General features: G+C 53.5%; 6 protein-coding genes across 6 annotated transcripts; 2 read left to right on the plus strand and 4 right to left on the minus strand.

Moving 5' to 3' along the window:
• Window positions 1-150: 150 nt before the first annotated feature.
• Window positions 151-3,139, minus strand: POSPLADRAFT_1164511 (hypothetical protein). Its single transcript, XM_024487829.1, has 5 exons — window positions 3,109-3,139; window positions 2,567-3,001; window positions 1,374-2,520; window positions 820-1,321; window positions 151-766 (listed from the first exon to the last, which is right to left on the minus strand). Exons 2-5 carry the CDS (start codon window positions 2,922-2,924, stop codon window positions 272-274), a joined length of 2,502 nt encoding a protein of 833 aa, XP_024344013.1. The 5' UTR covers window positions 2,925-3,001; window positions 3,109-3,139; the 3' UTR covers window positions 151-271.
• Window positions 3,140-3,926: 787 nt separating this feature from the next.
• On the minus strand, window positions 3,927-4,807 carry POSPLADRAFT_1051371 (hypothetical protein; the record flags this gene model as incomplete). Its single annotated transcript, XM_024480155.1, has 4 exons — window positions 3,927-3,986; window positions 4,037-4,275; window positions 4,332-4,559; window positions 4,609-4,807. The coding sequence occupies 4 exons, from the start codon at window positions 4,805-4,807 to the stop codon at window positions 3,927-3,929; spliced, it is 726 nt and encodes a 241-aa protein (XP_024344014.1).
• Window positions 4,808-5,265: 458 nt separating this feature from the next.
• POSPLADRAFT_1129011 (hypothetical protein) lies at window positions 5,266-6,218 on the minus strand (the record flags this gene model as incomplete). The annotated part of the gene is made up of 4 exons (XM_024483797.1): window positions 5,266-5,350; window positions 5,400-5,505; window positions 5,556-5,944; window positions 6,007-6,218. The coding sequence occupies 4 exons, from the start codon at window positions 6,216-6,218 to the stop codon at window positions 5,266-5,268; spliced, it is 792 nt and encodes a 263-aa protein (XP_024344015.1).
• Window positions 6,219-6,391: 173 nt separating this feature from the next.
• Window positions 6,392-10,327, plus strand: POSPLADRAFT_1042479 (hypothetical protein; the record flags this gene model as incomplete). The annotated part of the gene is made up of 12 exons (XM_024478115.1): window positions 6,392-6,524; window positions 6,601-6,741; window positions 6,798-6,940; window positions 6,992-7,067; window positions 7,120-7,258; window positions 7,316-7,500; window positions 7,550-7,686; window positions 7,737-8,147; window positions 8,201-8,686; window positions 8,743-8,892; window positions 8,945-9,029; window positions 9,090-10,327. The coding sequence occupies 12 exons, from the start codon at window positions 6,392-6,394 to the stop codon at window positions 10,325-10,327; spliced, it is 3,324 nt and encodes a 1,107-aa protein (XP_024344016.1).
• A 411-nt stretch (window positions 10,328-10,738) lies between these two features.
• Window positions 10,739-12,301, minus strand: POSPLADRAFT_1042484 (hypothetical protein; the record flags this gene model as incomplete). Its single annotated transcript, XM_024478117.1, has 1 exon — window positions 10,739-12,301. One exon carries the CDS (start codon window positions 12,299-12,301, stop codon window positions 10,739-10,741), a length of 1,563 nt encoding a protein of 520 aa, XP_024344017.1.
• Window positions 11,996-13,372, plus strand: POSPLADRAFT_1175978 (hypothetical protein; the record flags this gene model as incomplete). Its single annotated transcript, XM_024488386.1, has 3 exons — window positions 11,996-12,804; window positions 12,919-13,172; window positions 13,208-13,372. The coding sequence occupies exons 1-3, from the start codon at window positions 12,480-12,482 to the stop codon at window positions 13,370-13,372; spliced, it is 744 nt and encodes a 247-aa protein (XP_024344018.1). The 5' UTR covers window positions 11,996-12,479.
• Window positions 13,373-14,632: the final 1,260 nt, after the last annotated feature.

The raw sequence follows: 14,632 nt of genomic DNA on the forward strand, positions 1-14,632 counted from the left end.
TCAGACTCACGTATTCAGCGCCGCAGCGCAAAGGCCTGGAGTAGAATCCGACAAGATGGCTGCCAGTTCCTCCACCTCTAGCCAATTGACCATTCAAGTGATCGACGCTTATCCCTCCTCAGCAACAGGATCCCAACCAGTGTCTAAGTAGCTGCATTCGATGGATCTCGATTATATGCGCGTGTATATGTATGTGTTACAAGATTTGTATGTATAGATCCGATAATAACAATAGTATGCACGACAGCGAACGTGATGACGACCTGAGACCCTAAGTGAGAATATTTACAGCCCAGCCCAACCACCAAACCCCAACTCCTAGCTGCGCAAAAACGATGCACAGCTCTACCAGCACCGCACACCACTGAATCAAAAGACTAATACTATAGATAGGGAAGACGATCCACCAAAGTCCAGTGTGTGTAATCCATGGCAGGTCCCAATTGAGCGTCAGCTCAACAGCAGCACGAAGCTGCAGAACCGTAGTGCACAGACTGAGAAGAGAGAGACAGCTGAGACCCAGCCAGTGTCGCAGGGATCGCCTAGGGAATTGGGTAACAGGATACCGCTTGGCTTCCCCCGTAAACTCGTTTCGGTACCATGGGATGATGAGAAAATCCTGGATGTCTTCCCCTATCACCTTCCCATAGTTCCGCCAAAACGGCGTCACGGTATCTAGAAGCAGGGTGAGCGCGTCGAGACCCAAATCCCAGAATTGCTGGTAATGATTGCGGTAGCTCTCCTCCAACGCCACGATTTGCGAGAGCTGTGGAAATCAGAAATCAAGAACGTGAATACCCCCAAAGAAGCAATATGTACCTCCGGGTAGATGAGCGAGGTGTGAGCCAAGGTATCATTGTAGTCTTTCTTGACCGTGCGATGAACCTCCTTTACCCTTGCGAGCGTCTCCGCGACGTTGTCAGCTTGAGTTGCGATGCGCTGCTGGTGCCATTCAAGATCCATCAATGACTCCTTCAAAGATGCGATTGGATCATCGAAAACATTCTGCGGTGACGTGTTTGCATCTTCAGGCTGAGAGAGCATAGTCATAGCAAACGCTCCCAGCGTCTCGCGCTGCCGACAGACCCGTTCGTGGATATCTTCCACGGCTCGCCAGCCTGACGTATAGCGGGTCGTACTGGTGACTGCCGAAGGGTCGTGGGAGAAAGCCTCAAGCACATCAGCTGGTATCTTCGGATACGAGATCCCAAGCGCATCGGTGATGCTGGACTGTACGCCATCGTAGTCTCGAATGCTTGCTCCTACCTGCTGGAGTAGATTCCGTATACGATGGTTTTGAGCAGTGGTATCGTCGAGGATCCTGGTGCATCGCGGTTGAGTAAGGGACATGTCTATGGGTTGAATGAGCTTACTGCAATTTACGCTCATATTCCGCACGTTCTTCCTCCTCATCTACGTCAGGCTGAAGGGATTCCGGTGGCGATGGAACGCGTCGAGATGGTAGAGATGTACGGTGTCTACGACGCGGAACAGGACGACGTAAAGGGGGTATGGGAGGTGCTCCGGTTGGTCCCACCGACATGTCAGGTCTGGGAGTACCATCGCCCGCCCCTCCTCCATCTTGCTTGAAGCTTTCAGCAGTAGCTGTGAGGATGTTCTCACTACTCTGCCTGCGCCTCAATTCGGGCTCAGATACAACACGGTCATCATCGGTATTCGTCTCCGGGGATTTCGCTCGCATGCTCGCAGGTTGGCTCCTAGCTTTCTTCCCTGGCGTCTTGACAATGCCATCCTCGGAAAAACTGCGTTCGTGCTCTGATAACGAGTTGCGACTAGACGAAAGCCCATCCTCACTGTCGTACGCGCGACGTCGCAGGCGCCTTGCAAGATTTCGCAGGTGATGGTGGTGATGGTGGTGTCCGCTTTTCGAGGAGGAACCAGCATCGCGATTGAGTTTACCGCTATAAATGGAGCTCGGGGCAGATTCGGTACCTACTGGCAGGGAGTGACGCCAGTACTTTGCAAACCCTTCGCTGCTCGGCCGAGATTCCTCGCCCACGGACTCCTTACCGGATTCAAGATGTGGTTCGAAGGAAACCTGGGCATCGTATGAACGCCGTCGAGTCAACGATGGTTCCAGGAACTGAGGTGACGTATTCCACGACAAAGAACCACTCGAAGGAGATATAGTCTCAGGATATAGACGTGTATTTGGCGAGGAATCAGGTATCGCGTCCTCAGGTATCGTGGCCATCGTCGGATGACTGGAGTGCGTCTTTGCGAATTCTTCGACAGTAAGGGCAGATATGAGCCATGGTGACCGTGCCGACCTATGACCGTGTTTCTCCAGATGTTTCAGCCAAGTCAACGGTTCCGCCTTATCGAGTGAGGCTTTCACTACAGGCTCTTGTTCCTTATACCAGTGGGCAACCTGGAGAAGATTGATGGAGGGCTGGTGAGACAGTAGCATATGATATCTTCGTTGAAGCTGATCACTAGTGATTTCCGCCTTGCGCAATGTATGCCCTTGCACGCTACTTCTAATCCGAGCCAATTTATCTGAGAATATGTGAGGACCGGACACATGCTATGAATCGAGCAAGACGCAACATACCCGCATATATAGTGTCTTGTTTCTCTACGACATTCCGACTCGAAGGCAGAGAGGACCTGTCCTTGTGCTTCCTCTTGGGAAGATGTAAAGGCCATCGCTTCTCCGCCTTCTCATCCTCTGATGTTGAGCCTGTCCAATCGAGCGTGGCACCCCCGTTAGACGAAGAGGGTACAGGATGAAGGGGCATTGTGCCGATTGAGGGGCTGAAATCAACCTCGGTATCATTGCTCACGTCCTCAACATGAGCAAGAGACGGGGCCATCTGAAGGTGAGACCTGACCGGTGAGGAATGTGCAGGAAAAGTGGATCTGTCGCTCCTCAGCTGAGTGTCGCCTTGTATTGAGGACATCCGCGCCGCCTTGAGACGCGCCTCCCGGCGTGTCTTCAGCCGGATTGCACGCTGGACGTCTTCAATAATTCTCGGGTCTAAGATTGGCATTCAGAGACGGTAGATCTTCTCAGTTGCAAATGACATGCCTTCTCGAGCTACAATATAATCAGCGGCGAAGTATATAGAGCTTCTGAGCACTCACATAGGTCGTACTCATCCGAGAATGCAGAGGACAGAGACAAATCGGATGGTCCGTCAGAGAACACGTTGGCCACATCGCGTCTGGGACTCTTCCTACCATGGATCCTCCTCGAGTGCTTGCTGCTGAGAGGTCCGTGGTCCGCAAGGAAAGGATGTCCGCCCAACGCGACCGTATCGGCGGACCTGACCCGGCGACGTACATCGTCCCCGCGACGGTCTGAAGTAAGGGAATTCTTCGCCTGAGCGACAGTCGATCTCCGCACAATGGGAGGCGGGCCTAGCCCTATAAAGTTCGCATCGCGGGAGTCGTCTGCGAGACTAGACCGACTTTCGTCCACAGGGAAACGGATTTGGGTGTGCCTGGAAAGCGAAGTCGGATTGCTTGTAGTCGTAGCTGCGCTCAACGACGAGTACGTGCGGCTGGGAGAAGATGGCCCAGCCTCCGCCATAGGTTACGGGCTCACAGAGGCAAGCAGAAAATAATACTAGTAACGGGTGAGAATAGCATCCATGACCGCGAAATGCGCGAAGAGTGGATGCAGCTCGGATCACAAGCGTCTAATTATGTCTCGTTCAGTCCCCAGATCACATGCGCGGGGAAACATTTACATGTGCGTTTTCAAGTACGTCAGTGAATGTATATGGTGCAGGGAAGGAAGAGGCGTATGCACAATAAATGACTATAAGTTACGAGGACAGAGGAGAGCCCATGAGGAAATCTATCTTTCCAGATTTCTTAGATTCGCGACGGCTGGTCTGGTCGGATGTGGCGTGGATTTACACCTTCGCCTGACGAACGACTCCTCCACGGGACATCCATTAACAAGAGTGCACGTCCACGTTTTTGCGATGGAAGACAGCGTATCTGCTCGCGTCCGCCTGAATGGGTCGTAACGAGGCAGAGGTAACAACCGAACTGCCGCCATCACAACATCGAGCGTGACCTGCGATGTGGCCGGGGTCGGCGCGCGACCTGCAGTCTTAATGGACATGGACGACGAGCGGCTGATCGTCTGGCGCCAAAGCGATGGCTTTGAACGCGAGGGACGAGTGGACGTCTGTGGAGCTTTCTGGCCGAAGGACTCTACATTCGGGAAACTTGGCACATCCTCGCGCGAGCCGTTGGACCGATGGCTGAGCCTGAGTTCTCTTGAGAATCCGCTCGAGCCTAGTGGTTTGCGCGCTATCAGTGACATCAAGGTTATATTGCGACTAGCCACTCACAGTAGCCTGAGTCAGGAAGCGACTCGGGATCCGAATACGACCGCTCTATGGGAAAAATGACTGGTGTAGGGGAGGATTTATTCTTAAGCTTTCGCAGGGACGAAAAATAAATGTTGGTGGGAGATGATGGCCCGGGACGCGGTGGCGTAAAGGCAAGCCACTCTGCCACTTTGGCACGTTGCCGACTCCGTAGGAGCTTTCTCGCATCTTGAACGCCTAACACATTATCTGCGAAATTGTTAGACAGTATCCCAAGTGCATAGGCTCGTTTACGTACCTGCTCTGTCTCCCGGAGGCACGCGGTTTTCAGCAACAGTCGCTGTGGCTGTTGTATTCACAATCTGATGCTGCGCACTATCGTCGGTTTTCCGTTTTGTTCTTGCGCAAGCAAGGAGTGCATCTCTACGAGCAGAGGTACCAAACGTCGCCAGCTTCCGAGTTCTACGTGAGGAGCCGGCTTGGACAGAGACGTCCATAGTTTCAGCAGGCTTACTTATACACAGATGTGCAGACATCGCACAGAGAAACACGGGTAGAGGGATTACGGTTACGAGTAGAGTTGCAGACGAGACAGAGAGAGCAAAGCGTATTTAAAATGTGTCCTTGATTGATCGGTGCTTGGGCCACCTACGTGTGACTAGCCACAGTGTATTCGATTATCTGTATCTGGTGCTCTGTTCAGTCCATGGCATTTGTTGAGGACAATGGAAGGACCAACACAAGTATCAGTTGACCCACCCTCCTACACTGATCCTTGGATTCAGCTGGGGCATATACATATGCACATATTTTGTTGTGCCAAAGATAAAACACCCCGTACCAAAGTGAGTGCATAGCATAACTGACCTTGTCCACGCGTAGAGTATTCAGAAGAGCAAGTAAATCAAAAGCAACACTACATTACTAGACCCTGAGACATGCAGGAGCGACATTGTCAACGAGGTAGTCGCACGCGCGCTTGCCGCTGCTTCAGCAGCAAACGAATGAACATCACGGTTGTGAATGCCGATAGCGAATACCTGGTGCGTTTTGTGAGCCAATTCCAAGGTTAGTTGAAACCCGCTTTACCATGTAACGATGTAGGAGGCATGGGAATTCCTGACATCGACGGTCGGTGTTCGACCGAAAGGGATACCATGCGACAACCGCGAGGTGATTTCTCCACCATGCCCTCCTGAGGATGTGTTAGTTCGCTTCCGCAATCCCCAAACTCGCGACTCTTACCAAATATCTCTTCAACATATACAGGCTGGACGCCGGCCTGCTCTCCGCCTGCATATTCTGCCATCGCCGGAACATCCGCCCAATACCATTCCCCTTTCTCGGGGTGATTGTCGGGTGTGAAATTATTGCGGACGTGTGACGTCCGTAGCATACCCAGGATCTGTACCTCATTCGTTTCGATGTGGCTTTTAGCTCGATCTGCGAGTTCTTTGGAAACGAAACCTCTGTCGACTAGTACAGTCGATCCGTCCGATCGTATCAAGGGCACAACTAAGTGGTACCCTATGGTGCCGTCCCAGACGCGGGGTCCCAACAGCATGGCATGTTCAGCATCCCAATGGCCTTTAAGCTTGACTTTACGGAAAGAGAACTCTGGGACCGCCGCCATACTTTTCACGGAATGAGACCGAGATCAGATTTGAAGTTCATAACAGACAGAGGTGTCGCGCACTTGACTCGCTTCGGGAGAGGCATGGGTTCTCTTTGCAGCTTCTCCTCCAATTCATCGATGAGCGCTACCTTCCATTTCAGCCGCTGTACTTGCCAAGTCCCGAGAGCAAAAGTGAATATGGGAATGAGGCCAACTAGGAACATGGTGGGTGTGACCCAAGGCATTTTCTTCGTTCTGTATGGCGGTGGCGCGGTACTTGCAGTGGATTCCATGCGTCTGGACACGGTAGGTCCATGCTGTGGCCAGTGCCTTGCAGGGCGCAAAGGCTTTCGCAGGAGAGATGACCGTATACCAGACAACATGTCTGAGTGAGGAAGAGGCTTGAAGACAAAGTGCCCGGGGTACGCCGGGAGCTTGCCGAGATGCATCCATAGGCGTATGTAACATGACACAGACGCCAGACCCACTACTTACTCTGCGCAGTGCGCTGCACAGGCTGCACAGTCTGCTTGCTTCACACCATATACTAGTCTTTACTCAGCTGAGACTGCTCTGTCTGCGGTGTAGGGAAACACCATGTAAGACAGGTATTCCTCAGTGCAAGCCCTCAAGCCTGATGTCATCATAGGTTCTCTGGACAACGTACTCGACAAGGCTACGATTACGATGGCACTGACGAGGTCCACTACCCGACGAGGCCCGTAGACAAGGACAAGGCTGAGGCGGAACTAGTCGTTAACATCAAGAAAGCGACAAACCCTGACGAGTCTGCTCCCAAGCAGAAACATGTGCGAAGTAAGCAGCTTGCGCTCCGGTTGCGTGACGTAGGGATGTTCATCCTGGCCGCACAGAATGCATTGTGTATACATGGGACTATCACTCCTCGATATCTTTCTGGACGGGACTTCGTGTCCAGCCCATTCTTGCTGACGAAGTGCAAACATTCAAGGCACTCATCACTGTGCACAAGGTGTTACAGGAGGGTCACCCAGTGGTACGCGTCCCTTTCAGTGCATTCAGTCGTTAGCGGCTGATCTCCTTTCAGACGATCAAGGAGGCTCATGGACAGACGGGGTGGCTCGAGACATGCGCTCGGACGGTGGGACATGATAGTGCCAGAGGTCAGTGATACCACTCAATGTAGAATCACGGGACACTCACTATCAGCCATAGGATACGGATCTCTCATCAAGACATATGTCCAGTTTATTCTGGCCAAGCTGCGGTTCCACCGTCTTCGACCTGAGTTCAACGGACTATTCGAGTATGAGGAATACATCACGCTGAAGGGTATCGACGACCCAAATGAAGGGCACGTTACATCCCAAATCCATGGTTCATCTTGCATATTTACTGACACCCCGTGAAGTTATGAAACCATATCCGACCTCATGGGTTTGCAGGATCAAATCGATTCGTTCCAGAAGATGATCTTCGCGCACTTCTCGCGTACTTCGAGTAACGAGTGTCGTATTTCGGCGTTGGTGCCCCTGGTCAAGGAAAGCTGGGGAATATACAGGTTCATCACTAGCATGCTGCGCGCTATGCACCGAAGTGAGTCTTATAGTCATGAACGCGATGTGGAGGTACTGAGAGATTGTAGGAACGAACGACACTGATGCATTGGAACCTCTCCGACAACGCTATAGTGCCCAGCATTATGGTCTCCGCAAGTTTTACTACGAGTGTTCGAATTTGAAGTATCTAACTGGTCTTATCAATGTGCCTAAACTCGGTCAAGTACGTATTCGTCGACGTGTGATGTTAGTTCATATCTGACACTCCTATAGGAGCCACCAAATCTTCTGGAGAGCGGCAATGCCCCCGATCTCCCGCAAAGGCCAATGACAACTACCATTAAGACGCCACCGCCGGCTGCGCCGACTCCTGATCCTGCAATGGTGAACGAGCAGGCTCGCATGCTCAGGCAGTACGAGGAACAGCAGGCAGCTCTGCTTGCTGCTCGTGAAGCTGAGGAGCGTCATCGCCAAGAGTTGGAAGAGCAGCAGCGCCGCGAATTTGAGCAGCGACAGGCCGAACAAGCCGAGAGGGAACGGATGGCCCAGGAACAGCTAATGCAGCAGCAATTGATGCAGTACAGCAATCAAGCTGCCGCGCATTCGCAGGATCTGGAGCGAGAGCTCCTGGGTATGCGAGGCCAATTCGAACGTGACCAGCTCATGCTGGAGCAATACGATCGGGTACGTGATTCATATCCTGTGAATAAATACCTCTGCTCATGCTATGGTTGTAGAGAGTCAAAGCTCTCGAGAGTGAACTTGGGAGCGTATCAGCGAATATCAACGCACAGATGCAGTCCAAAGATGACCTGATCAAGCAACTTCAAGACCAGGTCACACTTTGGCGCAACAAGTATGAGGCGCTTGCCAAGCTCTACAGTCAACTCCGTTCAGAGCATCTCGACATGCTGGCGAAGTTTAAGCAGATGCAGTTGAAGGCGAATTCGGCGCAAGAAGCCGTTGACCGTATGGAACGCATGGAACGTGACCTCAAGGCGAAGAATCTCGAGCTCGCCGACATGATTCGCGAGCGGGATCGTGCCCGCTTCGATCTAGATCGCCAGAAGGCGACCCACAAGGACGAGCTCGACCGCGTCCGCCGAGAGCTGAACTATGCGAATGAGCGTGCCGAGGATGCATCGCGGTCGAAGAGTTCCGAGGTGTCAACCGTGTTGTCAAAGTACAACAGACAGCTGTCTGAGCTGGAGGACTCACTACGGGTTTGTTTTCGCATCGAGTGCCATTGTGACTGTTGACCTTGAACGCCTATATACAGGCCAAGCAAATGCAGATCGACGATCTGCTTGTCAAGCTTGACAATGTTTCTGTTGATATGGAGCGGCTCAAGGAAGAGAAGGACCAGGAGATTGCGATCCTACAGGAGGGTATGGACAGCACAATCCAGCAGCTTCACGACTCCCAGCAGGTATACACATTACCATTGCACAATGATTATCATGGCTCACATTCGTTCACAGAACCAAGGCATCTCTGATGAAGCCACGAATGCTCAAATCGATACTCTCATTCTCGATAACAGGAAGAAGCTGAATGACATCATCGGTACGCAACTAAGCTTATTGACACTTCAAGATGTTTTGTCTGATTCATGTTCGTCTTTAGATTCGATCCTGCAGGCCTGCGTACACAAGGTAGATGAAGCCATTTACGAGCTCGAGTCCCCTGCGCAAGTTGGCAACCTCAATTCCACCCCTGAGTACACACTGTCCATGATCGAGAAAGCCATCAACAACGCGACAGACTTCGCAACCATCTTCAACTTATACCTCGGCGGCGAAATCGGCGGAGAACACGTCGACGTTATCAAGGGAGCAAATGAGCTGGCCCAGTCGCTGTCAGACGTTCTGATCAACACGAAGGGCATCACTCGTTTAGTCAGCGAGGATGCATCGGACAAATTGATCAACGTCGCAAAGACTGCTGGTGATGTCGGACTGAGAGTCTTCTTGAACCTCCAGTCCTACAAGCTGGATCTCCTGCCACAGACCACTCAACGAAAGGAGGTCGCTATGCGGAACAACGGAGAAGTGCGTGGCGCGCTCACCAAACTGTCGGAGGTGGTGGACTCCCTCGTGCCGAAAGGCGGGAAGTCAGGGGCTCTAGCGAAAGCCAATGGCGACATCGGAGACATCGTCGAGCAGGAGATGCTGGGCGCCGCGAAGGCTATCGAGGCGGCAACAGAGCGTCTGCAACAGCTCATTTCCCGTCCGCGCGATTCCGGGCGCTTTAGCGCTGTCGATCTGCAAGTCCACGATTCCATCCTGGCGGCGGCACTCGGCATCACCAACGCCATCGGACGACTCATTCAAGCGGCTACCGAGTCGCAGCAGGAAATTGTCGCGCAGGGCAGGGGATCGAGCACTACCCAGCAATTCTACAAGCGGAACAACCGCTGGACGGAGGGTCTCATCTCTGCGGCGCGTTCCGTCGCATTCGCCACCACTATGCTGATCGAGAGCGCTGACGGTGTTCTATCTGGCACCCACTCACTGGAGCAACTGATTGTTGCGTCTAATGAGGTCGCTGCTGCAACCGCTCAGCTCGTTGCCGCCTCCCGCGTAAAGGCCAACCTGATGTCGAAGACACAAGAACGTCTTGAGTTGGCTGCCAAGGCTGTCACGGAAGCTTGCAAGGCTCTCGTCAGGCAAGTCAAGGCTATCTCTGCAAAGCAATCGCAGGACGAAGATGTCGATTACAAGAACATGGCCGCTTTGGAGTTCAAGAAGCGCGAGATGGAACAACAGGTCGAGATCCTGAGATTGGAGAAGGACCTTGGTGCTGCCCGTCATCGTCTTGGAGCCATGAGGCGGGCGGGTTACCACACAGACGAGACGGAGTGATTGAGTTCAAGACATGTCTGATGCGCATATACCATCACTTATCTGTATCATACATCATACGAGTGTTTTCTAATGGTTTTTCGAACAAGAGTCCCGTTAAATTGGTCGCAAAGTGAGGTTTGTTTATTTAAAGTGCTTGTTGGGATGCACCCAGCATTTGTTGCAATCCAGCATATGATACCGTGCTCACTTGCAGTTTCAGATCATCGTGACGAGCATGACATTCGAGTACACGCGACATGCGCCGAGTAGGGGAACAATATTAGTGACACCGATGTGATGGAGCGAGGGAGGAAAACCAGAAAATATGTGCACTACGTAGGTAAGAGTATGTAGCTAGCAGAGCAACGTGGTATAATATCGAATAATGAAGGATAGATATGGCGAGAGTAATCCGGGGGAAACCAGTGACTAACTTCCTAGATAAAGCAAACTATCGCTACTGCGAACCGTGTCAAACGAATCTTTGCCTTCCATGTCTAAGAAACTACTCTCCATAGGCGGGGACGAGGGTGACACGTGTTCCTCTGCCTCCGACAGGCTCTCCATCGTTTGATCTGCCTCATCGTCGATGTCTAGGAATGAGGGTTTCTTCATAATCGAGCGGCGTTGTGCCACTTTCTGTTCGAACGCGCTGGGCGGATGCGACGCTTGGCCGGTACTATCGTAGCCCCCGGGCTGTGAACGGTTTTTGCGGGGAGGGGGAGAGAGCGGATGAAGCGGGACAACACTAGACCTTTTGTCCGTGCTGTGATGAGCGCGTCGGGTGTGCGGCTGCGACGCGCGTGAACGGGGCGGAGGTGGGAGACTGATCGTGCTCTGTGGCGGAGAGTGGGCAGACGAGAACGTCGAGTAGGAAGGTGAAGGGAGGCTCGGTTGTGCTGTTGAGGGGCGCACGGTGAGTGGCGGCTTGAGCGAATTCTGACCTAGCACAGAGCTGCTACGAGTAGACGTCTGCAAGTTCTCTATTACACGACCCTTGGCCTTGGCCGGAGACGCAGTATGTCGAGCTGCGCTACGTGTAGACGGTGCCAGCGACATCCTGTCACTCGAATCGCCAATGGTAGGACCGAACGCAAGCGTTCCTGCTGACATCGTCGACAACCTAGACGCCGCTTTGGACCTGATACTCCGAGTGTCTGTATTCTTCCTCCCTCCAACGAGAGCATCGCCTAGATCGCTGATCTCAAGCTCGAGATGACGGAATTGGTGCCCACGATACCCTCCTGATTCTGCTTCCTGGGCGAGCTGCTGCTCAAGCTTGAGCATATCCGCAGGGGGCATAATGTGCTGAGGGACGTATTCCGACTGTGACACCCTCTTCTCATTGATATAACTCTCATCACCAGCATCCTCCTTGGTGTCGGTAATATATGACGACGGAGCGACACAGGCGTTGCTCGTCAAAAGAGAAAGCGGGTTCCCAAGGCTTCCAAACGACATAGCGATCCTCTGAGTGGTGGAACGCGTATCCTCGATGCTGTACACCGAGCGCACGTCGTCCTCGCCGGACAAGGACGGGCTGAGGGGCGCCTGTGAAGACGTGCTCCGCCGCGCGCTTGAGCCGGAAAACAAACGTTTTCGCGCCGACGACGTGCCTCCCGGGCTGGTGATGCTGCCGCGACGAGACTGCTGTGGCTGATCGTACGTTGGTGTCGTGGGGAATGGCGACGTGGGCTCAGGAGTAGCGGTTGTATAGGAATTAGCATGGCGCAGCGTAGGCAGCGGCGGGATGGGCAAGCGGGAATGATGGAAGGAGCGTTGCTTGCGCGGTATCTTCGCCAGCGGAGACGAGGTGGCCTTGCCCGTAACCGGTTCATCCTGGCACCCTGACCCTGACGTGACTGACGACGTGACGCTCGCATTTGAGTAGCGCTTGAGCAGACTCGATTGCGAGTTTGCTTTCCTGAGCATCTTCGATGAACCATAGGAGGGACCTCCACTGCTTTCCGACGCCAGCTCCTCTCCCCGCATCGTGGACGACAGCGAAAATTTGCTTGTGGACGCCATGTGGAGCTTCTCAAAGCTGAGTTCACGCACAGTCCGCGACGGGCTCGACGGCACGTCAGGGTGCCCACGATCCTTCTCCCTCCGCTTCGCTGCCTTGCCCTTGCGACTGTGCTTCATGCTCTGACGCATGAATTGATTGATCATGTCGCCGGAGTCAAAATCGACGCTGGGTGCGAAGCTCATGCTAGATGAACTAGACGATGGCACATCCGGGAATGCTGCGAGATCCTCGAAGGAATCTCCAAGGCCTGATGGTACTGGAGAAGACGGAGGGGGCGGTAGATCGGCGGAAGGTGGTATGCTGCTCAGGGGAGGCAGCTGCACCCTGGAGGACGACGCCTTGCGCACCACGACCAATGGGCGGGTCGAATTGGGTGATACTGGCGAGTCAGTGCTTGTCACAGTAGACGAGCGCGACCGGCTGAAAATCACCGGAGAGGGGGACGGCGCGTTGGACGAAGGCGTAGGTGAGTTGAAGGGGTCGGAAGCCTTTCGGTTAAGCTGCGGAGGCATCGGCATATCGCTTGGCACGAACAGTCCACCGGCGCTGCGTAAACCGCGACTGCTACTGACCTCGGCAGTCGCAATCGTCATACCTCTGGCCCTTGCGGGCTGCCCACGAGAGCGAGGAAGGAAGAAATGGCTATTGCTGGGTGGTGGGTCACTCAGACGGTTCTGGGGGTCGCTGGTGACGGTCGATGAAGAAGAAGAGTTCGAGCCAGGCGTCTGCCGGCGAGAATGCTCATGCTCGGGCACTAACATCGGAACATCTCTCCCACGCAGAGAGTTCTGCCGTAATCGTTCTGATCCGCTGCTGAAGAGGTACAATGCTCGTGTAAGACTATAAACAATGCGGGTAAAACCGCACAGGCTCACCTAAGAGACGGGCCTAGCCGCGGAGACGTCAGTCGTGAGGACTGGCCTTCTGAAGAGTGCCCATGGGAGTTCGACGACGAAGACCCGTACGATATGCGGTTATGGAACATGGTGTCTCTGGTCTTGCAATTAGGGTCGAGCATGGAGGTGTCAGAATAAGCAGATAGTCTGTTTGGGTCGTTTGAGCTTTGTTGGATGATTACCTCAGAGGCATGGAATGGGTCCAATTCCGAGAACGTGAGGACCGAAGGCTGATAAGAAGCCCTCGCATTGTCCAGGGGAGTGCGCGGCTCCGAGATTGTTCTAGCGGACCTTGCGTCACCGTCGTAATCCCGGGGGCGGTCTGCGGATACTGCGTTGGTAGGGGAATAATGTGTCTGAGAAGGAGCGAAAGTAGCATCTCGGGTACCTGGATCAGAATGTGCGTTGTATATTTGCGGAGCATAATCAGGAGTCATAGGTGGTGGGTCTTGTATCGTGAGCGTAGACAACTTCTTGGACTTGAAGCCCATAGCTGAGCCCAGCGACTTGAGCCTGAGACCCCCTGCGGGATCCTTCTGTTTCATCGACCCTTGCAGTGCAGGGAGAGACGTCTCGCTGTCGTCCGTAGTATTGGAGAAGGACCGGCTCGGTTTGAGTTCGTGAGGGCCCTTTGCGGGCTTGCCGCGAGACCACCACGACTTGTTCTGAGTGGATGGCAGGAGAGACATGAGGGCGGGGAGAAAGGAGTGTGGTCTCCAGAACGAATTGTCGGGAAATTACAGCTGGAAGCCGACACGACGGGAAATGAGTATACACACGAAAGGAAGAGAACGAAAGCAAGGAGGAAGGCGAACCTGCAGGACAGCAAGTCACGACATGGATATTGCAGCAGAGGACAGCGACGATGGGGGACTGCAAGCCAGGTCAGCAGCGACGAGGCGTCTGCAAGCGATATCCCTCGGGCATGGGCTGTCCGTGGTTACCGGCGTCTATCACATCGCAATTGATGCCATGAATTTCCGTTCATTTCCCTTTCTTATGAGCGTCTTCAATATCCCCAAAAGTCTTCCACCCATTGTTCCTAGGATTTACGGTCTCACCCGCACCCAGCCTGCACGTCGGCATCGTATATTACATTCACGGCTGCGGTCGATGCACACTCTTTTACGCGCTCGCAACGGCCTGTCAGCTAGCCACCGCCATCATGGCTCGATGACAGTTCGCAGCAAAAGTCACGGGGGTCTGTGCACACTGCAAAGCCGTCACAACACCCATGATAACAGCTGATGAACCTCCATTTGGGCAAGGAAGATCCTATCAACGAGGATCTCGTCAGGACTAGCCGCCTCTCATTGCTTCGCCTATCACTCCCGCCACGTGCCATGCGCTCACAGTGCTCCCAAAAATATATCGGATCCTTCCACATCTGGCGTTAGC

This window comes from Postia placenta (genome assembly GCF_002117355.1).
Source record: "Postia placenta MAD-698-R-SB12 unplaced genomic scaffold POSPLAscaffold_1, whole genome shotgun sequence".
Taxonomy (NCBI): domain Eukaryota; kingdom Fungi; phylum Basidiomycota; class Agaricomycetes; order Polyporales; family Adustoporiaceae; genus Rhodonia; species Rhodonia placenta.

What these genes read in the sequence shown, in the direction of transcription:
- POSPLADRAFT_1164511 (XM_024487829.1), bottom strand. Translation starts at nt 2,924, where the DNA reads ATGTCCTCAATACAAGGCGACACTCAGCTGAGGAGCGACAGATCCACT. An exon ending in TATATATGCGGGTATGTTGC is followed by an intron (nt 2,521 to 2,566) that starts GTCTTGCTCGAT and finishes ACATATTCTCAG; the next exon opens with ATAAATTGGCTCGGATTAGA. An exon ending in GAATATGAGCGTAAATTGCA is followed by an intron (nt 1,322 to 1,373) that starts GTAAGCTCATTC and finishes GCGATGCACCAG; the next exon opens with GATCCTCGACGATACCACTG.